This window comes from Botryllus schlosseri, chromosome 1 (assembly GCF_051294905.1).
Source record: "Botryllus schlosseri isolate E-star chromosome 1, Bs_hap1, whole genome shotgun sequence".
Classification (NCBI taxonomy): Eukaryota; Metazoa; Chordata; class Ascidiacea; order Stolidobranchia; family Styelidae; genus Botryllus; species Botryllus schlosseri.
This window is the reverse complement of record NC_137236.1, coordinates 18136266-18162939: the sequence shown is the minus strand read 5'-3', so window position 1 is coordinate 18162939 and position 26674 is coordinate 18136266. Positions and strand designations below refer to the sequence as shown.

Sequence of the window (26674 nt, the reverse complement as noted above, 5' to 3'; positions counted from 1 at the left end):
GAATTATCGAAAATTTTCGCGCTCCATGCTGGCTCACTAAACGGGGATCCTGATTTCGCGGCAGAAGCGAACAAAGGCACGGGGGTCGGTTTATCACCCTATGGGAGCTCAAGACCTAAGTGTTTTGGGGGGGCTGACGAAGTGCTGTTTCGTTCCTGCCAACAGGTATACGCCCGAAGATGTTTAATTATTATTGAGTGGTCCTACCTTTTCAAACACACCTCACTCGGCACAACACATCACTCACTCGGCTCAACCGGTCAATCTGATTACGTGAGCAGAGAGAGGATAAAAATTGATACCAATATATATGCAATTCCCGATTATATTGATCATGAATTTTATAAATTTTTCGCGCTTCGCGCGATTAATCGATAGATGCTGCGTAAAACGGACACCCGATTTAGATGATAAATAGCGGTAAATAGCCATCTAGCCTGAGGAGATCTGGGGGTTTCGAAGTTCTGTTTATCACCCTATGGGGCTCCCAAGAGAAACGTTTTTTTTTGGGGGGGCTGACGAAGTGCTGTTACGGCCCTTGGTATTGATAACTAATTTACGGATAGATGTGCATTGTGCATGTGCAACAAGTGACTCACGATTGAATACGCCGAGATGCGTATACAAGCGTGCGTATAATTTGATATATCGGTGTTTATCGAAAGCAAGTGTCGCACTGATTCCAAAAATACGAGTTGAAATCTCGCCAGGGCAATAAAGCTAATCCGAAATAGCCAGCAAAGGTTGATTGTTCTGAACAACGGGAGCGCGGCAACACAATGGCCAATGGCGTCAAGCGAATGATCGGAACAATGCCAATTTTCGTATTTTGGTGACTATTTTGGGCTCCTTTCATTGCCTTGGTATTCGTGCGGCCCCGGCCATACTCTGAAATTCTAAATTTGGCCCTGCAACCGAAAAAGGTTGGGAACCACTGATATACACCATTCGAAAGTCAGTTTAATTGTTACTATAACGTCACAAAGACCATATTGTTTTCAGTATTTCGATGCCACAACAAAAGGTGCGTCACGACTGTAAAAAGTTCACGATTTTATTTTACCAAATACGGTCTGCGAGTCTCGACCGTCGGGTTAAATATAAACCAATGCGTGGCTACATGATTTCCTTCCGCATAAAGCGCAAGTCCACGATGTTAATATGATACGTTTAAATAGAAACGTAACCAGGTTCGAATCTCGTTAGTACAGACGGTGGTGCCAGTTTGGAACCTATACATCGACTCTTAAAAACTCGTTTTTATGTCGAGCTATGATATGGCAGGAAAAACACGGCCAGAAGAGAGGACAAATGCCATATTCTCTTCTTTAGAATATAGGCTATCAGAAGGATTAACGCGCAACATGTTTTATATTTACATCGGTCAACAATAGCATCGGTCAGTAGCAGATGGCATGGATGTAGATTGATGAACTTTGGAGCTGTTATGTAAGCATATATGTTGGTGAATTTGCTATTCGCATAAACCTACAGCTTATATGCAGTGATTTCCAAACTGTTAATTGCTATTAATTTTTGATTTTATATCAGTCAACATCAGGGGTTTTCGACTTCCCTTGTATAACGGGCCGCTATTTAAAAGCAAAAGACGCTGCGGGCCGTAGAACGTTATTTCCATGTATTTGTGGGCTACTAATGCATTTAGGCTACTGTAGCCTATTTACCAGTCGTATACGGGCGTTCAGTACATTTTCGTGCATTCTAAAGCAATAATGGACAGAGTTCGTAAGTTCGCAGTTTTTTTTTTGTGAGAGTATAATCTTCCAGCGACGCAAGTATATCCCGTCATGGAGCGCGCATTGCATTAGTTGCCAAGTCGGTACATGCACCGTCATAACCTTCCACCAGAGAACGGAACTCTCTGTTTCAATGAGTGAGCGAGCAAGTACAATTAGTACATGCACCGTCATAACCTTCCACCAGAGAACGGAACTCTCTGTTTCAATGAGTGAGCGAGCAAGTATATGCACCGTCATAACCTTCCACCAGAGAACGGAACTCTCTGTTTCAATGAGTGAGCGAGCAAGTATATGCACCGTCATAACCTTCCATCAGAGAACGGAACTCTCTGTTTCAATGAGTGAGCGAGCGAGTATATGCACCGTCATAACCTTCCACCAGAGAACGGAACTCTCTGTTTCAATGAGTGAGCGAGCAAGTATATGCACCGTCATAACCTTCCACCAGAGAACGGAACTCTCTGTTTCAATGAGTGAGCGAGCAAGTATATGCACCGTCATAACCTTCCATCAGAGAACGGAACTCTCTGTTTCAATGAGTGAGCGAGCGAGTATATGCACCGTCATAACCTTCCACCAGAGAACGGAACTCTCTGTTTCAATGAGTGAGCGAGCAAGTATATGCACCGTCATAACCTTCCACCAGAGAACGGAACTCTCTGTTTCAAAGAGTGAGCGAGCAAGTATATGCACCGTCATAACCTTCCATCAGAGAACGGAACTCTCTGTTTCAATGAGTGAGCGAGCAAGTATATGCACCGTCATAACCTTCCATCAGAGAACGGAACTCTTTGTGTCAATGAGTGAGCGAGCAAGTATATGCACCGTCATAACCTTCCACCAGAGAACGGAACTCTCTGTTTCAAAGAGTGAGCGAGCAAGTATATGCACCGTCATAACCTTCCATCAGAGAACGGAACTCTCTGTTTCAATGAGTGAGCGAGCAAGTATATGCACCGTCATAACCTTCCATCAGAGAACGGAACTCTTTGTGTCAATGAGTGAGCGAGCAAGTATATGCACCGTCATAACCTTCCACCAGAGAACGGAACTCTCTGTGTCAATGAGTGAGCGAGCAAGTATATAGTTTTAACCTTCTACGCTTCGTTACGAAAACTGTTCTTCGACAAATATGTCACATCGGTTTTCCATTTATATCTGAGTAAGCAAATTGATTGTTCCACGCAGAGTTACAAACCCAGATCCCGCCGTTTAATTTCCCGTTCCTTGAACCAGTCCAGCCGAATACCGATTCCAAACAATAACAATCTACACTCGAGCATATATCAAGAAACCATAACACATCAAAGAATGAGTTATCAAACGAGACAGAGACGGTGCGATAAGAGAGCTGAGTAGCTAAATTAATATGTAACAATATCGTGTCAGTAACAATTGCATTTATAATGAAAGATATCGCGGGCTGCAAAAGAAACGTCTGCGGGCCGCTGATTGAGAACCCCTGGTCTACATAATCAGATTTAGGCTCGTGTTCTGGTCGGCGCGTTGTTATAATTTAGTAGGCTATACTTTGTTACTTTTTGATATTTCGTGACCGCCCGTCAGGATTGTCGCTGTATTCAAATATGATTGGAATCGCCCAAACGTACCACTCGAAACCAAAAGAAACACTTCTTCAGTCAAGTGCACACGGTTCCAAATTGGCATTTCATCAAACATGCCTCATTTCAGCTAGTTGTTTTCGGCTAAAGTTTCCTCCCGTCGATATTTTTTTGTCTGCACACTTCACGAAGTCACATGTCTTGGTGTGTCGTGACGCTGTTAATGGCCGGCGCCGAAATGTCTGACCCTATAATCAGGTATCTTAACGGTATCAAGCGATATTACTAAAATACCGTTCTCTGATAATTGGGGATTAGGCTTCGTTTCTATAAATTATGCCTATCCCTTTCTTGGCGGGGTGAGCTTCCATACTAAAATTGGGAAATGTAGCGAAACTAAATCGAGCGGAGAAAATTTTCAAGTTGAAGAAATATCCCAGCAAAATACTCTATGCTTTATGTTGATATAAGGATTTGTCTTGGCCCTCTTCGAGATGCGATGAAATGGCAAGATTATCGCTGTGATGGAGAAAAATGTGACGGTCTATGACACGTCTGCACTCTGGAAAATCAAACAATCTATCCTATGGAAGAACTTTTCGGAATTCTCTTTATTTTACCATTACCTGTAACTTTTCTGTATCTTTACATCAAAGAGCGGTGTAAAGTATTTCACAGCGTGAATTTGCAGTCAATATACAAAACCATATCGTCGCTGGAAAACCAAACAGTCTTATGTCCATTTTTTGGAAATTTTGACCTTCATTTGGATATAAATCAGTTTTGTTTTCAATTTACCTTGAAGATTTAGATTCACATCGCAACTTCACTAGAAATTCATGCTACTTAGGGAACTTGGAACCCGTTTAAAACAAATGACATATGTCCAAATAGTAATAGAAGAAAAAAAGATTCAAAATTACTTAAGGTGAACATGACACAGTTTGGTTTTCCAGCGACGAATGACATTATTTAGTAATTAGATTTCGCGCCTGGGAAAAAGTTGCAGCGCCGACTCATCGACCTTTCGCTTAGCCGTCAACGATCGATGCTCGAGATAGGACTAGCACGATCAACGACACGATCAATGACAGGATCCAGTCCATGCACTAACCCCAACGGACTGGCCAAGTTGATTGTGTATGCTCAATTGCTCATTGCTAATGCAGTTCTAAGAGTCTAAGTACAAATAATCAAGTATCCTGTACAGGACGTAGGTACAATGGTACATTGGTACATACATACATATATATCCAGGGTTTGTAATGAGGACGACACTCACCCCATGCAAGCGCACGAGTCAGGTGGTCTGAAGAATGAGCTACAATTGAATATGTAATGGTGACTGGCATTTATCACATTGACAAATTTACTGCTCGCATGAAGAATTCGTGTCAGAATTAGTTTGATTTAAATTGTGACATCGTGGACGTATAATTTTTCCCGACAGTCAGCACCTAATCCACGATAGCTGCAGAGCAGCGGTTTTTACCTATGGCTACAGTGCCCCCGCACCAGGGGGAAATTTGAATTTTTAAGGGAACGGAACGTCCAGGCGAGCTATGTGGGGCACTGGGCCCAGGGGGTTTGCACATTAAAGATGTTTGGAAGCTTTTTGGCCAAAATGACTAACTAAATGTACTTGTATTTGAGGGATACAAAATTAAATCGTCATCGCCATAGACAATTTTTGAAACGGGGCGCTGGACGAAAACGGTTAAAAACCACGGCTGTAGAGCTTTTGTCCTTAATCTCGTCATATGAGGATTATGCAGGTTATGGATTGTGTATAGCCGTTTACCGGCCGTCCAGTTTTACTTGGTTATCATACTATGTGTATATCATGCTCAAGCTCAGTGGTAATCTTCATTTAATCAGGTGTTATAATTTGCTGGTATGTTGCTGCTTCATCCGCTACATGGAGTTTGACGTTGCAACTTGCATTTTACAGATATTGAATTAATTGATATCCTTAAAAGCTTATTGCAGAAAATATGGCCAAACAAGAAGATATCTTCCCTGGCGTCGACACTCTAATCGCGTGTGAATCTGTGGTGTGTGGCATCGCAGTCTACATGTGTTTTGTTCTGTGGTTGCATCTGATTCGTGAAAATGAGCAGCCTTGCTGTGATTGTAAGATGACAAAGAAGCGGGTTGAAAACATTATGCTTTCTGTTAGCTGCACTGTCTTCGCTGTTTCGGAAATTATGGATATAGCAGGAGCGATAATATTAAAACGACATTGCTCTTTCATGATGGACGAACGGAAAGACATTTCCCGGCATTCGTTTTTGAATTTGAATAGTGAAAAGAAGAATTTGTCCGAAGGTCAAAGAACTTTGATTGAGATGTATCAAAACAATTCAAAGCAGTTTAATTTCAACAATTTATTTGATACCGGAGAAAATTCTGCTAAGATGTACCTTCTTTTGTCGACTATCTTACCTGCCAAATGTGGATTGGCTTACGATTATTTGTTGTCAGTGTCACAATACGTCCCAGCTGTCTGGGTATTTGTGTTTCTAACCATATATGCAGTGATTTGGCAAAGGCAAAGAGCGTTCTATCGGGAACAAACATTGGCTCATCTTTCAAATAAGATTACAAGATTGATCAGTAAATACTTCATTGTTTATATGACAGTCGTTGTCGCTTTTGTAACTGTCTTCACGTTGGTGGACTCTCGGGGAATCGTAGCGCATATTGTGTCCGGACGGCTCACGTGGATGTGGATGGCAGCTCCGTGGGCCATTCAGTTTCCACTCCTGATTTTATTCATCTATCCTTTGATTAGGAACATGCAAAATAATCGCAAGTCAAATATTCCAACGGATCATAAATATGTTCGATTGCTAAAACGAATAACCATCCTGACAACCGTAGTGCTGGTCACGGATACAACTGTGTCACTATTGCTTCTGAACTTCGTGGAACTAGCTCTCGTCATGCAAAGTATTGGTGGCTTAAACGTGATGATCAATCTAATTTGCGTCAATTTAATTGCAACCGATTGGAAATTAAAATTTTTTCCATGGTTAGTCTTATGTCAGAGAGCGCATCAAGGGAGACAGGAAATATTCCCTTGGAAACCCTTCCTGTGCGCCAGACATAAGCTCCCGGTATGAATTCATTCCACTGTAATTTCGCTCGTCCAGAAACCACTGACTTTCAGTAACACAGATATAGGCTACAGTATTCCCCGATCTAGAACATGGACATTGTAATTCTGTATGAGAATAAATTTTTAAATAGCATTCTTGCTTCGCCATCAACACATTATCGGGAGCGAAATGTAATCATCGGAGGCGTCGTGTTACTTTAGTTCTCATACGGTATTTTTACATTGGATATTGACGATATGCTAACAAAGCTGTCAATCAGCATTGTTTTACACTCAATAAACTAAATCATGAAATCAACGGCGCATAGAGAGTAACCTATGTAAAAATCGTAGTTTATATACCCTCAGCATCTCTTTACTGACGCCAAACTATTATTTTATGTGGCCCGCGAGAGCTACAAAGAGTTTCTGTTCCTAATATTTGTGAGCAGAGTTGGAAACTGTACTCAACCGAAACGAATTAAGCTGTAATCCTGAATATATTTGTGGTCTGTTATTATCAGTTACGTGGACCATTTTCACATATCCATATCCGTATCTGGCAATATAGACAATCCGACAATCCGTATCTGGCAATATAGATGTTTGCAGATACTATTCAATCCAAGTTCCAATTGATATTGCTCATAATAGCATTTGACCCGTTAAAGCAGGGGTTCTCAACCTGTGGGGCGCGCCCCCCGTGCGGGGGCGTGAAACATCTGAAGCTGGCGCGAAGATGCGGTCACCTGAAAAAATTGTTCGGGCTTCGCGCGATTTACCTCCAATGCACGCGTGTTTCTCTCTATATAGACCCAATTTCATATATTTTTATTCTCTCATCAACATTCATAACCGTCCATACCATCAAACAATCTGTTGGGGTTGCTACCATCCCAGTTGGATTTTGTGATATGACGATAAATAAGGGGGGCGCGAAATTTTTCACTATCAAAAAGGGGGGCGTGTCTAAAAAAAGGTTGAAAACCACTGCGTTAAAGGTTCTCGTTATGTTGATATCGGCCAGCTGCAATGAATTCGTTACACCTAATTATATTGCAACGCCGTTAGCATAACCTCGTTTTTTCCGATTGTTCGATACTTCTCACATGATGTAAATGTATACTGTACTTATGTTCATATCTAGGGCTCTCTAAATATGACGCGGTCTCAAATTATAGATAAAATTGCGAAAATTATTTGCAGCGGCCATTTTCTCGAGAAACGACCGTATTGGAACTGCAGCGAAACGATTTTGACAATATGCAACATAATAAAGCAATCTCGGTAGTGTCGAGGTCAATCGCCATCGCGCGTCACGGTTTCCCCACTCTTTGCCAAATTTCTGACACTCTTTGCCAAATTTCTGACACGTATTTCGTGTTTCTACTAATTGTATTTGTACGATTTCAGTGATTTGATTGTTAGATTACTGTTTGAATTGTCTTTTTCGCTTGCATAAATTGCCCTCGTTACTGCTGTCTCGTCCTCCATTCCATCGAGCAACGGACGAGCGGGCACTATTGCGAATCACTCGGTTACACTTAGCATCTTTGCATATCTGACAACGAAATCTGCAGTCTATATGATTCTTCGACTCGGGTTGTTTGGTTGGATTAAATAGAATGGGAAGAAGATACACAAGGTTCGCATAGTCCGAAGCAGATTTAGTGCAGCAGACAGGGTTCGAAGCCTGGTAAATCGGCACTCATTGACCTCGGAGTGTCGCGTCGAAACAGCAGTTTATCGACGCGACCTTAATCTTACAGTCCCATTTACTTAGGCTATTACGTGAAAAATATGATGTGTCCCTCGCGTTGTCTCCGCGTGATGCAATGGCACTGACACTCATGGCATGCAGCATATATTTTTTGTGTTTGGGTTTTTGGATGCGTAATTTCGTTCGCCGTAACTGATGCCGCCCATTATAAGCCTTTATAATTATAATTGGTATTTTCAACACTTGCGAGAATATTCGATCCTGATGAATATGCAGTGTGTACTATATTAATAAACTTTTTCCATAGCAATCGTGTGGACGTTTCCATTTCTTATAATTGCTAACGCAAGCAAGAGTAAATCTCAAACAGAGCATAACTTCACATCCGAGTTGGTCAGCAACGAAATAGTTCTACATTTCTGAAATAGTCAGGTAAAGACGTTGAATACCTGCGCAACTTACTCAAGTGCACATGCATTTTAGACTGCTATCACTGCTGCTTAACAGTTTTAGTAGGCCAAAGTATCCTCCAAGTCTCCAATAACTCTAATCTTTGAAACTACGTTATCAGACCTTTCACTTTGTGCTTTCAATTGAAATAGTTTTGAAAAGAACTGGATATCGCTGCTTCTAGTTCCGATTGAGGAGAAATTTACGGCATTATTTCTTCAACTTGAGCAGCACTGCTTTGACCAACTCCGACCGTTAAACGGTTTATTTTACCAGTTCTTAAAACCCTTACGAGGTGGGTGTATCATGTATCATATATGATATGACATGTTTCCATGGCCGATTTCTCCATGTTGACACGCCCTAGAGCCTAGACATTGGGTACTACGTTTTTTGAAAAGCTGAGACTTTTCCAATTCATTTAGTACCTAACTCAAAAATCTTGGTTTGCTTAAATGAAATAAAAAATCCCTGAAAAATGGTTATCACCTAAAATTTCCAGATATTTTCCATGTGAGAAATATTGTCGGAAATTCTGCCAGAACATCCGAAGTTGCACGGTATTCTATTCTGTGTAAATTTTCACCGTATCGAACCATCAAAAGTTCAAAACGTGTACTGGAGAGTTTTCTGAGGCGGGTTGTTAATCGTAGTCACGTTTCAGCGATTTTCAAGATCTAGGTCAAGTTGCATTATAAATTCGTGACGGCATATGAGTCATAAACTGGTTTACTATGTCTGCTAATGGTTGGATATGACAAAAGAAAGTATATTGTTTTTTTTAGGCCATAAACCGGACGGTAGGGGTTCGATTGAAGTTTGATCATGAACTTGACCTTGATCACCACTCACTGACTACACCCATTTGTGAATTTTCCATGTATTTTCCATTTTTCGATATCTGAGAAAACCGCGCGGTTTACAACCATCGTTGACGGCTTGTTTGAAACCAGGCGACGGTGGCTACGCAATGAAGCATTATTTTTGTCTCTCTGACGCCATCGAGGGAGTCTGCCATGATGTCAGCCTTGAGATGTAAATGAGAGATAATTTTTGGAGAAAAAGTTTGTTTATTCAAGTTTATTAAAAAACCCTAGACATATCAAAGGGTGTCGATCAAGGGCGGAATCGGTACATAGCTATACTCCGCCCACTTTTAAACAGGAACGGTGAGGTCACGCTGTGAATTTGAAAACTGATGGTCAGTTCTTCAAAATATGACCCCACCTCGTAAGGGTTATCGCTGTTTAACCAATGTACTCGTATAATTGTCTGCATTTAAACCATTTATATATATATATATATATATATATAATGCAAATATTAGTGGTTGAGAATCTCCCCGTTTTGTCTAATTTAAGTTTCATCGAATAGCACTGCGTATTATCTTCCTTAATCCGTGTCCTGCGAATAGAATGTCGCATCATCTGCCTTGCTGTGCTTGTAATGAAGGACAGATATGTATTTGCAAAGAGCGATAGGGCCTTGATACGCGTCGTCTACATTGATACCGTGGAAAAACCGGCAGATCTGACACCAACCAGTCCTCTGTTGGTAGTTTGGATGATGCTTCCTCAGCGTACGCCACCCGGAAAGAAGTGAGGCTAACATCGGACAACCTTTCCCAATTAGTACATTCTCTTTTGTGGGAGGAGGGGACTATGTGCCGCCGCGAAGTGTACAGCTAAATGCAGAGGTGTTGTTGTTGTTCTTGTTGTTTGTTGTATCCATGTGTGTTTCGACAGCAATGGTCATTTGTAACAGGCGGATATTCTATATTATGATTCCTTAACTTCTAGGTTTTTTAAGATACGGCTTACGCGGATCAGATGGCGAGGTGCCGCTTCAATAAAAATGAAGAAGTGGCCAGTAACGAAATATAGCTATAAATTTAGGAGTAGGGTAATGAAATAGATTTTGCCTACTTGCTCTACTTACTCCTAATTACTTTAGTGCAGTGGTTCTCAACCTTTCTATCATCACGGACCCCCTTTGGACCGTCACGGATCCGTCGGATCCCTTAGTTTTAGTTCAAATTTAGCTCTATCATCGTGCAACCGTCATCAGTCGTGTGCAAATAGTAACTGTAGGCTAGTGATGAACAGCAAAAAAATGACCTCTCTTTAAAATATCATATAGTACTATTTCTGTAGAAATTGAGAATGCCTTTGTCATTTCAACGCGAATTCTGTAGGCCTACTGCTGCTGTTTCTTTAAATCTGCGCCGTCGATTTCACATCGACGAGTGCCGAAAATCCATAAATTTCAATTTAGCGTTATGCCTTAAGTGAATATTGAAGTGAAGGAAAGTTGGCTACTCCTTCAGGTGGGTTTGGCGGATATGTTGCTTATATAGCTATACCAATGACAGCGAAGGGTTCAATTTTTGAGAACATATTACGTTACATTGGCTTACTCACCCGGTTACACCATTCAGACGCTAATATTCAGTTGCAATTCATCAAGTCGTATTATCAGTGTTACGCGGGGCCGCGATCAATTAGCGAGATCCGTCTGTGCAAGCATATCGCATCGCACAATGCAACGCGACGCGATCTCCCTCTAGATCTGTGACTCCCAAGTGCGGCCCCAGATAGCCTTCTTGCGGCCCCCAAAATATATTAAGAAATCGATTTATGACAAAAAATAAAATTTATATTTATAAAACACTCTTGTTTGGCTTGGTCTCTGTAGTTTTTGATTACAGAATTGCAGGAAAGTTGTGAGTATAGACTGCTAACGTTACGTCACTGCTCTTTCAATGCAATGTGCCCTAACTTTCCAGTTGAACGAGCAGTAGCTATAGATATAAATAGGTATTGATAACTTTCAAAATCGGAGAAAAATCCTGAAGAAATGGTAAATTTTTCCCACTTCGTGGTCGCTTGACTAAAAGAGAAAAAGAGGCCCAACTCCCGGAAAATACAGTTTTTCTCTTACACTAACAGGTGGTTGACTGAAAAAAAGGTCAACTTTCCGGTCCAGCTCCCTAAATAGCCACCGTAGCGTTCCTACAGAGCTGACTTAATGTATATCAGTCGAATTGGGCCCTATATGTGACGAAAATCCTCAAAAAATAAGACATTTGGGCGTCCTCCGAGGACATATTTAAAAAAAAATCAAAAAAGAGAACCTATGATGACTAGATCTGCAACACGTGACTTACGGTTGAATACGACGAGATGCATACTGCTTAGCCGGCTAAAAGCAGCACATTTGGTAGTCCTATATAGTCAGGACCGTAACTGCCGCACCCCAAACCCCCAATTGAGGGGGGCCGAGCTCGGAAAGGGCCCAAAATTATTTCGTGAATTAGCATGTTTTACAGAGCATTTTTGGAAAATTTATGCAACTTTTTCAAACATTTTTCGCGCCATGCGCGATTTCAATTCGCCACATATCTTGATTATTGGGTACTCTTCCCCAAGAAAAAATACGCAAGATTTATAGAAATGGGCATATCAGCGTTGGCCATGACCGCACCACAACGAACCAAGACATATAAAGTTTTAGACCATGTAACATGTGACTCCAAGAAGTGTGTCAGAACGATCGGCAGCGAGAAAGCCTTGGCCGTAAAGGACTGCTTTTATGCTGACCAAAAACTTCGAAATACCAAAAACTTCGTTATGTATACAAAATACATATAGTTTTAATTGTCCATATACGCGCCTAAATGACTGGCGCCGAATGTTCTTGTCTTGGCAATCTGAACCTCGCAAGACAAATACCATCCCGCAGGAAAGAAAATTATATGCCAGTGAAGAAATACCAATCTGAAATCGTGTGATCTTTCAGTTTAGTAGGTTTTGGCAATTCTACATTTTTTGATATAGCAGACAGGAGGAGGTCACGAAATAACATCATGTAAAGAAGTCATACCTAGGGGTCCGCCCGCCCGATGATGTTTGATTTAACGGGGTCTGCAGTTTCAAAGGCACCTCTCACTCAGCTCTACCGGTAAATCTGATTACGTGGGCAGAGAGGACAACCATGCAATTCCCGATCTTAGTCACCAATTTTATCATGAATTATCGAAATATTCGCACGTCGCGCGCTGTCTCACTAAACAGTACAACTTTAATTTCGTGGCAAAAGCGAACAACGTGATGCGGGGTCAGTTTATCACCCTATGGGAGCCCTGGATCCTGAAGAAGTGCTGTTACGTTCCTGCCAACTGGTATACCCCGGAGATGTTTAATTACTATTGAGGGGGCCTATACCTTTACAAACACACCTCACTCAGCTTTACCGGTAAATCAGATTACGTGAACAGAGACGGGATGAAAATTGATAGCAATACATGCGATTCCCGATCATATTGACCGATTCAGTCATGAAACTAAAGAAATTTCTCGCGCATCGCGCGTTTATGCGCGAAAAGCTGATTCACTCAACGGACACCCAATGCAACAGATAAGTATAGCCGTAAACAGTGTACAGTTTTGAAATCTCGCTAGGGCAAGAAACTACTCCGAAATAGCCATGATGACTGTTTGCGTCCGTTTCATAGCCGTAGTGTTCGTGCGGCCCCGACCGTACTCTGAAATTCTAAATTTGGCCCTCACACCGAAAAAGTTTGGGAACCACTGCTCTAGATGCTTGCCAAATTAGGTCATTGATTGCTGCGCGCTTGGCATACGTCGCTGGACTGAGCAGTAGCACAGCGCGACAATTCTGGAACGCGGAAGACAGACAAGAATTATGATTACAAACGCGCGCGGCCAATTAGTAATTATCTTATACCGCCAACACAATGGGTTTTTACTTGGTATTGAGTAGCTCGCATCGCGACAATTGGTTGCTATTAAAACATCGATTTCGACTGCATCGATGCATTTCCCGATTTACGTCCGATTTACGTTCGCAAAGCATAATTGGATTAATATTATGGGCACTGGAATAACTTCCAACTAGCAGGCACACACAATAAAACACTGTTCAACTTTGCGCCCCGAGAATATTTATCACAAAAATGGTTCACAAAATATTTTAAACGCGGCTTGCGGCCCTCATCGTTGCAAATAATGCACTTAAATTCGTAGGATAGGAGATGGTATTTCTCAGAGCTCGCGATGAAATCTGCGTTTCTAACGATGAGGTCGAATTTGTACATCTATAAAGAATCGGTAATTTGCTGAGATCGGCATCAGTACGCTGTGCGAAATACATAGTAGCGATTAATTTTATCGGACTGTACAATCGGCCGGCAAAGTTGCGCTGATAACGAAATTGCAGACATGCAGCAAACCTGCAATAATTACAATTACAGGGTGCGCTAGTCATACCTAAATACTCAGATTCGGCAATGGTAGTTCGTCGTCGCCAACGTATAGCTGCGTACGTATTCAATTATCCGCGCCCGGATCGGTTAATTGCAAATAGTTGGCATTTACGCGTCATCACGGACTCGCTAATTGACAGCGATGATGATTTAAAACAGGGGTCACCAACCCGGTGCCCGCGGGCCCCAGGTAGCCCGCGAGGACTAGATGAGTAGCCCGCGAGCCCGTTCTAAAAAAGGCGGAATAGCAGCATTTACCAATATTCGTCTGATTATTACCAGTGAGCTTTTAAATATATAGATTTGATTGATTCAGCTATTCTTGTTTCAAAATACACTGACATGTAACTTACATATATAAACACTTATAAATATCCTCAATTACAATTAGTAATATATAGATGTATGTGATAGAATCACCAGAAATTGAAGATACGGCGCATTGCCTATACAGGCGACATGACGGAATGCCATTCACGGTCTTCTTGAAATGGCGGGGGTTCCGTTATGATGGCTCGACGTCCACGACAATGCCAAAGTAGTAAACAATATCACTATTCGGAGTTAGATGGCCGTGAAGTACTAGCAGATTTTGAATATCTGTATACCCATTACGTATTGCATCTTTTGACACAGCTTGTTTCTGTTACACTCAACGCAGTTTAGTATACCATGTTACTAACTTTATGTAACCGTTGTCCGGTATAATGAAATCTTGTCATTTCTGGATGCTGAACAGTTGGACATTGAAATTGTAACACTGAAAAATGATCCCCACCTCAGTCTGCAGCAAACGTTTGGGGCCTTGTTGATACGGAAAAGCACAGTGGTGTATGCGCAGCAGCTATGAAGGTTGCAAGCGTCTATGGTTGAACTTATCGTTGTGAATCAGCCTTTTCGGACATGAAATTCATCAAAAACAAACACAAAACACGCTTAATTAATGCACATCTGGAACACTCACTCAGAATTGCATGCAGCGTCAAGTGACATACCAGAGTACAGTGCACTAGTTGATATCATACAATGTCAGGCTTCCCACTGACTGCTATAGAAACTGATAACATGATGTCCAGTCCCGCCCAGTGCTATAAATATCAAAGCGGAAATACGGTGTGGTACGGGTCAACGGCGGGAGTAAATAGTAGCCCGCCGCTTCAATCATTACGCAAAAGTAGCCCTCGGCTGCAAAAAGGTTGGTGACCCCTGATTTAAAATCACAGACCGCGGGCGTTTAATCCGGTTGTATGGGGTATGGCCGCCCTCCCTTAAATGTGTTATCGGGTGGCTGCGCCACCCTGCCCTCCCGTAACTCGGCGCCTATGTCCTCAACTACCTGAGAAAATCGAAGATGCGCCCAAGTTGTTTTGCCTGATAATCTGAGCGGATATAGTATGGAACATAACCAGTAATCACGTGTGTAGGCAAAAGTTTTATGAAAAAGTAGGTGTACTTGTTTACTGACAACCTCTGGTTAGAACATTAACCTACGTAGGTTAGTAATCTATGGTGCGTGTCTCTGGGGTTCAGTTCAATTGTGTTATGCTGGTGAAAGCCTTATGCCTCTGTGGAAATGTAACAAAGCCTGAGCAATGGGGCATATAGGCTATTATATGAAACGTGGTCAAAGTAGGGGGTACTGAGTGATTCCAAGCATAATGCCGCAACTCTGAGCCTGAGTCCGTTTTAGCTCAATGGAATCGAGTAATTTTGAAGTGTAAGTTGATGTGGAATCTCACCGCACCCTGATTCAACTCCAGCTACAGGATGCTACTTATTCTAGACCTGTGGTTTTTGCTTCATCTGGCTGGTTACCAGATGTTGAAAAAGCTGTCACAAAGAAAGCAGCACCAAGTGTAGCAATAATGCAATGTTGTTGAAGTGTGAATACATATATGTTGCTCTTTTTGTGATTGGTGTGGTTGAGATTACAGCATTGTAGCGTGATGCACTGAAGTGAGTGTGAATTACAGCGATAATGAAAATTCCGGCCCGCCAAAGAGTTTTACGCTCGACTTCTGGCCCGTGACGAGCAAAAGGTTGCTGACCCCTGGTGTTGAGGAAGAGGTTTAACGGTAGACTACTACAGCTAAAATGCAATAGGGGAAAGTTCAATAAGCTATAGTTATGCAGTGTCCCTTCAACTTCCCCACAAAAAAACGTTCCCAGTCCGGGAATCGACGGTTTTTGTGATGTTTATTTTTGTATGTACATGAAATAGCAATATTATCATCAATGCATAAAATTCGGTTTGGTTCGTTTTCGTTCCCACCATCGATTCATCTCATCGCAGTCGTTGTCGAAGTCGAATTTGTAGTAGAGGCGAAGTAAAAATCGCCGCTAGCTGGCGTTCGTATGCGTTTATTGTTCATATTAAGTTATTGTAGACGTAATTGTATCGTTTATGATCGTTGATGTATGGTTTGCGTAGGCGTGTTGGGTATTCGGGTAGGGGGAGGGTTATTGGCGGAGAAGTGATATGGGAAGGGGAAGGATTCAGAGGATGGGATGGGATGGGAGGCTAGGGTGTTTGGGAGAGGTTGTGGGTGAAATGGTTGGGTTTTGTTGGACGATAAATACGATTTATCGCATATCATCGGAGTGTTCAGTTGGTTGGTCCCGCGTAAATTTTGCGGTATGTTTTACTTCTTATATCGCTGATGCGTTGGTCAATATTTAGGCCGTATTCGTTTTGAATATCGAGTGCATATTTCCATTCCCACACTAGGGATTTGACGTTCGTAAAAGTTTTTGTTATGGTCGGAGCAAGCGGTCCGTCGTATACGTTGCGCATGATTTCGTCGGGTGTATCGTCGATAGTGGTTTGCAGGTCATTCTCGACATCCTAGGTTTCTGTAAGTTGCACAATCCGCGAAGGTATGGGGCAGAATTTGCATCTGTTACTCAAGTAGGTGTCTTACCTTCGTACCCAACCTGCGTTGATTTTTCTGGAGCCTGTAAACTAACTTTCAATGTTATTGCGGTATGAAATTTCACGCTGCAGGTTATCAGTGTGATATTTGATGTTGGGTTGGTATAGCCATATTTATTTCCAGTCAGCAATGCGGTTTCCTCCTGAATGTGTCTTCTGTTAAACTACGATCTGGTAGATTTCTTTCTGGCTTAGTTCTTGTACTTCTTGCGATGGGCTTTTGAATCCATCGAAGATTTTCTTTTCCTTCCTCCAGTCCTCCGTCAAGGTATTTCTGTGAGGGAAGAGGAAGTGTCTACTCGTCCGGACCCGGACGAATAAAGTTCCTCAGGCTATTCGTCCGGTGTAAGCATGCCGCAACTGTAGAATGGGTGCCGGCGATTTCCGGAACTGTGGGCCGTAACTGCGGCATGGATTCCGAGAGTAGGTTCGCCTCTTATGAAGACTTAAAAAGTGCTTTGGAGAAATACCAGAAAGAAAATTACGTCCAGCTCTACAAGAGAGATTCACGTACGCTCGATGCAGTAAGAAAGCGAACCACTCAGCGAAATTTCAATGATGCGCTCAAGTATGGCCAGATATCTTTTCACTGCATCCACGGCGGCCGTAGATTTCAGAGCTTATCTAAGGGTTTACGACCTAACCAACGGTAAGTAAGCGTTACGTATGATACGGAATTTCCACCGGGTCCACAACCACATGAACAAGCAATGTTCCCCATGAGCATTTTGTAGTCTTGGTATCGTGAAATTAGGGTTAAATTAGCCTCAGCCTAAACCCCAACCCATTCCTATGACACCCCACCACCTCATCTTACGACACCCTAATCCTAACCCACACGTGCTGACACCCCAATCCCTAACCCCACACATGCAACCGCAACCCCTATCCTAACCACGCAACTGCAACCACACCCCCACCCTAATCCTAACCCCACACATGCAACCTCATCTTACGACACCCTTCTAACCCCACACATGCAACCGCAACCCTGCCACCCCTATCCTAACCCCGCATACGCAACCCAACACATGCAACTGTAACCCCACCACCTCATTTTACGCATACGCAACCCCGCACACCCCACCACCTCATCTTACGACACCCTAATCCTAACCCACACGTGCTGACACCCCAATCCCTAACCCCACACATGCAACCGCAACCGCTATCCTAACCCCGCACACGCAACTGCAACCACACCCCCACCCTAATCCTAACCCCATCTACGACACCCTTCTAACCCCACACATGCAACCGCAACCCTGCCACCCCTATCCTAACCCCGCATACGCAACCCAACACATGCAAACCCCACACATGCAACTGTAACCCCACCACCTCATTTTACGCATACGCAACCCCGCACACGCAACTGCAACCACACCCCCACCACCCCACACATGCAACTGCAACCCCACCACCTCATCTTACGACACCCTAATCCTAACCCCACACATGCAACCTCATCTTACGACACCCTTCTAACCCCACACATGCAACCGCAACCCTGCCACCCCTATCCTAACCCCGCATACGCAACCCAACACATGCAAACCCCACACATGCAACTGTAACCCCACCACCTCATTTTACGCATACGCAACCCCACACGTGCAACCGTGCCACCCCTATCCTAACCCCGCATACGCAACCCCCACACATGCAACTGTAACCCCATTTTACGCATACGCAACCCCACACATGCAACCTCATCTTACGACACCCTAATCCTAACCCACGCGTGCTGACCCCCCAATCCTAACCCCACACATGCAACCACAATCCCGCCACCCCAATCCTAACCCACCCGACCCTAATATCCCCCACCCCAACGCGAAAATCAATTTATTTTAACGTTTATAAATTCTCACATGTTCATAGGAAGCATTGGTTTCATGGAGACCACTTCCTGATGTGTGGAGAATAACGAAGAAGTGCCCCCTTTTTAGCTCGCTACTGGACTACGAGTAGCAGCACTGCCACACATGCTGTGCATTACGCTTGAAATACAGGGTAACGTATCACGTATTTATTTCGGTATCCTCTCCGTTTCTGGTAGGTTGTGTTGATTCGAACAAAGATGGATCTCATGCCTCTGCGAAGGAAAAGACGGTGGTGATTGTTGAGACATCAGGTTAGTTAGCATTTTACTTGAAATGTTATTCTAGTCTATTAGTTGCAGACAACACTGCATCACCAAGTAATGTAGGCCTATCAGTCATTCATTCAATCAATCAACCATACATACACTATTCACAAGCAACATCTCAGGTTAATTAAGCTACCAGACATCATGTTATTAGGACTGCTTTCACAAAATATCAGTATCAATAAACTCTATATTTGTTGCAATTTGATTACAATAAAGAAATTATCTTAAATCACAGACCAGGTCACTATACTCACTGGATTTAGATGTATGTTGCAATTTCATGATGTTTGCATGTTTGTTTACCTTCAGATTGCGCTATAGCAGTGTCCGAAGTCTGTGATGCAGAAAATAGCACCCCAGCAGTGTCCGTAGACTGTAGCAAAATCACCATGACACCAGACAAGTTCACGGGTTGGTGTCAAATAAATCCAAACTTTATCTTGCTACACTATAGTAAAACTGATCTTGCTGTTTCAGATCTTTCCAACATTCATCTGCCATCAAAACTGAAAAAAAGAGGACGCCCAAAAGGCTTGGAACAAACTGTGGTTGGCCTTCCGAAGAAGAAGAAATGTGACACTCCAGTTCCATTTAAAAAAATACATCCTAAAGACAGAGACCGATGTAAGTTTATTTCATGCAGAACTTCAGCAAATTTCACTTCTGCCTTATTCACAGTGATGCTGTCATGGTTTGTATCACCATCTGACACTAATGAAGCAGTGTATGGAAAGAAATTGGGCAGTAAGTCTGTCACGTCTGACACTCGTCTCATCCCCAACAGCTGCCTTGATGAGACTGTGAATATACTCCACATCAAGAATTACTTCGCATATGATGGATGGGCTGCTGTGATGAAGGCATTCCAAAGTAAATATAGTCAGAAAGACTGGTACTGTGGAGTATGCGACCTTCAACTTACAAAGAGCAATTCAATTCGTTGCGACTCCTGTCTCAACCGGGATCATCTTCTATGTGCTGGACTAAACACTTACCCTAAACAAAACAAATGGTTCTGTGGCCGCTGCAAAAAATAACAGATGCCTCTGTTAGAAAAATGTGTAGCGGCAACTTTGACATTGAAAGTAGGCTACTTAGTTTTCATGATTGATGTTCCCAGTGAAAACACGCTATCAATGCTTGAATATCTTGAAAGCAGCAAATTGTATGCACAGCATTTACTGTCACCTGCAATAAGGAATGTGCGGAAATACCAGCATGCATACCAGATTAACACCCAATGATCATATAAACATTGAAGTTGTACACAAATATTTTTCGAACAGTTTGTCGTATGTGTTCGATGACTTTTTCATACCTGCTTAAGTTGTTCACTCCCTTAATACAGGACCCTCATCGAAGGGAAATATCTACTTGGGCCCATTTAATAGTTACCTAACCAAGAGATCTATCGACTGACCGATCATTTTGAATGGATTACCATCTGTGAACTGCTGTATGGCAGATTATAAAAAAAATTACCTCATTTCCTCTTGTCACCGTAATAACACTCTTGCCATACCTAATTACCTCTGATAGTCCTATTAACACTCTTGACCTACCTGATTACCTCTGATAGTCGTATTAACACTGTTGCCCTACTTTGCCCAGACATTGCTTCATTCATTCATTCATTTGCTATCATTTAATTTTTCTTCATCTTTTCAACTACGATTTGTTACAGTCAGATGATGCAGAGACAATGTAGGCATACTTGTTTCATGCGGGTTTTATCAGACCACTTGACTTCCATGGCTGTATCGATCTCTTCTATCCGACATCAAATACTGTGCATGCACATGTTTTCTGTATGATCATTGCTGCTGTCCATTTGTTCTGTATTTCTGTTGTATGAAAATAAAGACGCACAGTCTCTCTCAGTTGGTATTCCAATCATTACTGCACAGCAACATCAAGTATGAGTACTCGTAGTACAGCAGAGGTGACAATTCCGTCTTAGCTGTGCAAGTTCACGTACAATTGGTTAGGTCAATGGCGCTTGCATGAGTTCAGAAATAGGTGGAGACAGCAAGAATTTCAGCGAATCGTTCGTGTTCTGACTGCATCCGGTTATTTAACGATAGCACTTTGGAGCTCTTCGTATGGCGCAAACATTCCCTCGGAGCTCCAATTATGAGCTTACAAATCACTATCCTACTTGTTCTCACTACATTAAGCGTAGGTAAACATCTCTTGTAAAGGTAAAGGTGGGCGTCAAGTTCTGGTACTTTCAACACAGCTATTTGCAATTATTAGTATGGCGTAAACTTTCCCTCGGAGCTATAATGATGAGCATACAAATCAGTAACAGTAACCATTGAAATCAGTAACCAGAAGGGCGAATAAATAATGTACAAAACCGAAGCCTGTCAAAAACGCATACAGTCTCCATAGTAACGGGCCTACGTCACACGGTGCCGGACGAATAGCCTGAGAAAATTATTCGTCCGGGTCCGGACGAGTAGCCACTGCCGAGGGAAGAAGTTGTTATACAAATTGCAATTTATATCTCTCACCTTCGTTGTCAGATTAGGGCCGTATGCACCAACATTGAACACGTTCAAGTCTGATCGTCTGTTCGCTCGAACATAACTCAAACGAAACATCAGTTCAAAATTTTTCGCGATGCACCATCAATATTTAAACGCCGTTCAGACGAACTGATGATCATTGAGACGAGCTAGCGTTCAGTAAATAGATGCTCAATTTGCACCCTGAAAAGCTACTCAAGGCCGACCGAATGGTAAACAAAACAAGGTTTTTGTGGAACTCAGCGGTCGCTAGCGCGATGTCCATTTCAATGATGAGCAGCTGAGCACATTCACAAAACTCCGGCTATATTTCTGTAACCATTTTCGAATCAAATACCATTGCTAGCTTTGCCATCATGCTTTTAAAGTTCCAAAATTTAGTCATGGCTTTACTGGCGATGCCCTGCCAGGAGGTAAATTGAAGGACATGGCGAAAATTTACAATATCCTGGCTTATGAATATATATTTGACACCACACTGTCTGTAAAAATCGAGGGCCAATGGCTCTTTTCACCCACTGTCCTCACCCTGCACAACTTGTTCTGTGTGTTCACAGTGTGGAATATCACCTTCGGGTTAGATTCTAATGTGGGTAAAACAGTTGTTTTACCCACATTCGAATCTAACCCGAACGGAATGAGTGTCCTGTGCTTCCTTAATTTCTTGGGAGTACCTTACTGTCACCTTGAGAATCATCAGTGCTCCCCTAATCAATTGCGCAAAACTTGCCGAGATTCCACCATTACTGTGTTCTCTCAATAGCCCGACAATCACATCCAACTACCATATCTGCACAGCATATATTCAACATTCTCAACTGATAAAGTAACACAAATCGACAGACTTATTTCATTGTTCATGATCATGTTGTATACTTGAACAGTTTGAAAAGAACTGAAATCCTTCAATTTGCATTTTTGTCAAGTAAATAGGAATCTCCAGGGTCTGGTCTTCATCATCGCACAATAAATTATCATGATAGCCAAACACATGAAATGAAAATAGTCTACAAATACAAACTCATCCAAGTAAAAACCTTTTCATTCAATCATGAGTACTGCACAGTGTGCACACCTAACATTTTCTGCTCTAGACAAGATAAAATACCATGCTATTCATACTTTCAAGCATTATTGTAAGCACCTTGCTTGAGATAAAAGATTATTTGTTATAGAATATGTAAGATTTGTACATCCCTTATCATAGTGCCAACCGAAGCATTTTTCAGAGTCGATCTAATCATTCACTATATTTCGATTGGTGGTATATTCATATTTTTGGCGAGTTGACTCAAGCATCAAACTTCGGAATGACGGTCAGTCAAAATATAAAGCAATTGACTTTCGGACCAAGGTAGTTAGTCCCATCATCACACAGGCACAGTAGGCTACATCAATATCAGAATGGACAACCTTCAGTTGCATGTTGATGCTATTGTAGAAATTGAGATGAATGTGGTCCATGTTGATGTAGGCAACATTCCCCCAACATGGTACAATTCCAAATCGGTCATATTTGCACATTTCCATGACTGGTTTCTTGATTTCACGGTCCTACCACTCGAGTATTCTTGTAGTCATTGACTTTTTGGGGAATTTGGCACAGACAGCAAACTTTGTAATGATATTCAGCCCAAATCTCTAGCAATTGACGTGCGACCCAGGGCAGTTTGTCACCTCTTTGAGCATGAGCAGTAAATCAATATCAGAATGAATGACCTTCAGTTACATGTTGATGATATTGTAGAAATCGAGATGAATGTGGTCCATGTTGATGTAGGCTACCTTCCCCCAACATGATTCAATTCCAAAGCAGTCATATTATGCACATTTCCATGACTGGTTTTTTGATTTCTCGGTCCTATCACTAGAGTACTCTTGCAGTCATTGACTTTTTGGGGAATTTGACTCAGACAGATAACTTTGTAATGATATTCAGCCAAAATCTCTAGCGATTGATATACGAGCCAGAGTTAGTCCCCTCTTCTTTGCGAAGTACATCAAAATCGGAATCGATAACCTTCAGTTTCATGGTGATTCTTTTGTATATGTATATGTGTCTTCTTCCAACATAATATTATTGCATATTATGCACATTTTTTAGGATGGTCTCTTGGCCGACATCACTTGATGATGCCGGTTCTCATTGACTGTGACCTAATCCGAGAATCTCCAGATTAGTGAAACGCTTTATCGTTGTTAGGACGTGTATATATTTCACTCAAGTAACCTAAAACCTGTAAAATTACTATAATATAGAGATTTGCAAGACATGCGGCTCCAAACTCAACCTATCTACAGTCGACCGCGAGCGCAAATCACAGGACCACGATTCCTGACGTCTGGTACAAATCCATACAGCTTCTGCTCCCATAACTCAATCGACAACCTACATCATTGGCAAGCAAATCAACTTTCAGTTTTGTTTTGGGTCCATTTTACTAAATTCCGTACTCATACTTCATACTAAACTTGGAACAGTTACATAAAAGAGGATTCAGCAATTCATGACATGCCGTGACATTGGCAGCCGGCAGCTACGTGCTTTCCATTTCGCCAATATGGAATCGGTGTCTCGTGCACATCAAAGATTCTACTAATATACACAGGTGTGACGCTGAAAACCGTCGTGGTACACCAAATATATTACGCTAAACGTACCGGGATTCCAACCCGGTCATTTGGGCTATGAGGACAATCTACTGTAATATCGGCTGTACTGGCATAGCTTCAATGATGGTGAAATATATCAAACTTTATAGGGAACACGCCTCATCAATTGCACCCCGCAGGGTACTTCAAAAACTGTACACTGTATACAGACGTCAGACTTGGTCATAATTTTCATTCATTTTTGACCCGAAGGTCTTTCATTCAAACCTACAAGGCGCAAGACAAGAATATTGCATCTTCATTACCGGTACCTTGAGGCAGTCATATGGATTTCCTGGCTCACCACTATACTCGCTAATACCGGTATACCGATCAACTAACAGTAAACTGTAAGCCATTCGGCCTCACATTGGTGAAACTGGGTTCGGAAACATCTAAAATCTATTCCTACAGCTTAGAAAGTCTGCTAATTTACGGAAAGATAGCAAATTGTGCACCTACGTCTTCAACATGAACCAATTTACAGTCAACCAGTCGCGAGAAACAGGAGACCACAATCAGCGACAACCATGCCAAAGCACTGAACTACATTTTAAACAACCTCCCGCGGTTGTTTACTTTTCGATCAAATTCGGCGCGAGTGAACGCTAGATCATTGACGTTTCGGTGTTGGTGCTTTGGAAATATCTCCTGAACCCCTGTTTGAGCTCCAGTTTGGGTTCAAAACATGTTGGTGCATACGGCCCATATATCGCTTCTTAGGGTGCCAGATTTCAATCGGTTTCTCAAGACGGCTTATAGTTGTTGTAGCCCGAACCTCGGTCACCTGGGTGAAAGCCAGGGATCTTGACCCATAGACCGACTGGAAAGCTGATGTGAGAGCGAGAAAGATCGCTTGCTGTGTAAAGTTGCAAAAGCAAGTTATTTATCTGTTGAGCTTACCGCTCTTCACATTGCCCTAAGGGAGATAGCGCAGTGGTGGCGATGAGCACCTGCCACCCGAGCAGCCCGGGTTCGATTCCACGACGGAGGTTATTTCGGGTTCCTCTTCCCCGCATCGCTGTTTCTACGGCGACAGAAAAAGACCTGTAAAAGACCTGATGGAAGAGAAGAGCGCACTTACAAGAAATGTAAAGAGCAGCGATAGAGACAAACACCGAAGAAAGAACTGTGACACCGTGCTCTTGGCCGAGAACGCAACTGCAACCGCAACTGCAACTGCAACTGGTCGTTCGGCATCCTCCTATCTGTTCATAATATCGCATTGTGTCTTATCGCATTGTACGTCGTGTATGTCTTGGAATCGTATCCTAATGGAAATATGACCGTATAGCATTCATGACGGTGACACGGAAACGACTTTAGCTCATGCTTTCGCCTGTTGGCGTCGCAGCAGAATATGAAATCGAATAACAAACTGAATTGAAACTGAAGCACAAAACTGTAATACAGGCGCTCGCGTGACGCTAGAGGAAAAATCTCCTATATGAAGCAAGCAAAATAAGGCGATGCCATTTTTATGCATCATTGAAAAGTATTAGGCCAACGTGCATTTCCAGCACTTGCATATATTTGGCCAGATTAAGCCGAAACCACCTTTATTTATAGCAAGGGTCGGCAACCTACGGCCCGCGGGCCGGTTCCGGCCCGCCAAGCGAAATCGTCCGGCCCGCGACATAATAATTAGTTATCACAAGAATACGGCCCGCCGTTTCATAATGAGTTTCAATCTACAGTGCAGCGCTGCATGAAAAAATGCGGCATTGCTACGATATAATAGTAGCCTACATTGTATTAGTTTATTGTTACGCCATAAAGTGAAGGTGGTTGAAGTAGGAGTAGGAGATGGAGATAGACTAGACTGGATCAGTGCTTATCAATCGGGTGTATCTCGCAACCGAAGGTGTTCCATACTTTTTAATGGGTTTACCACTCTAACGGGGTGTAACAATAAAGGTGTTCTTCCTTTGCTTCAAAAACGCTTGGAACATCTCAGACGCAATGACGGAATCTCAAACTGTTCAATTATAGATAACTAGCCTCCGTATGTTAGTTAGCCTATCTATAATTTCATTTTCCAGAAGGCATTGTGTGCCAAGACAAAAAAACCTGAATAGTGTTTTGGCCACAATGGTGAAAACTGTTAAAATGATTTTTGTCTCATTTACTGAATCAGTTACGCCAGATATTACTAGAAGCAGAGAATCAATATGGCGATGTCATGTAGGCCTATATCTGTCATGTTCGCTCATTAAGTCGAGCAGCTATCCTTACACGAGTGTATGAACTGAGAAATGAAATAGCAACTTTCCTCGAAAACACAAATATCGCCGACTCATAACCTTGTAATCGAAAATGGGTATCTCATCTTTCCTGGTACATTTAACGTCACATCTGAAAAAATTGAATTTGCAATTTTAGGGGGAAAACAACTAAATACATGAGGTGTTGAGGCGCATTCAAAACAAATCTGTGACTCTGGAAATTTCAACAGTACAAAGAAAATTATGCTCACTTTCCTATATTGGAGGAGAGAAAACCTAGTACCAACTCTACATTTGTAACTG

General features: G+C 42.3%; 1 protein-coding gene and 1 long non-coding RNA gene across 3 annotated transcripts; one reads left to right on the top strand and one right to left on the bottom strand.

Moving 5' to 3' along the window:
• The first annotated feature begins 17318 nt into the window (after positions 1-17318).
• Positions 17319-20843, top strand: LOC145443827 (uncharacterized). Of its 2 annotated transcripts, XM_080321796.1 has the most exons (5): positions 17319-17457; positions 18871-18945; positions 19273-19374; positions 19441-19587; positions 19642-20843. In XM_080321796.1, exons 1-5 carry the CDS (start codon positions 17364-17366, stop codon positions 19998-20000), a joined length of 777 nt encoding a protein of 258 aa, XP_080177922.1. In that variant the 5' UTR covers positions 17319-17363; the 3' UTR covers positions 20001-20843. The 2 variants fall into 2 exon arrangements, with proteins under 2 accessions (XP_080177922.1, XP_080177917.1); XM_080321791.1 differs by having other exon boundaries at positions 19441-20843.
• LOC145443845 (uncharacterized) lies at positions 18643-19408 on the bottom strand. Its single transcript, XR_013916559.1, has 2 exons — positions 19267-19408; positions 18643-18906 (listed from the first exon to the last, which is right to left on the bottom strand). It is a non-coding gene; the product is annotated as an uncharacterized LOC145443845 (long non-coding RNA).
• Positions 20844-26674: the final 5831 nt, after the last annotated feature.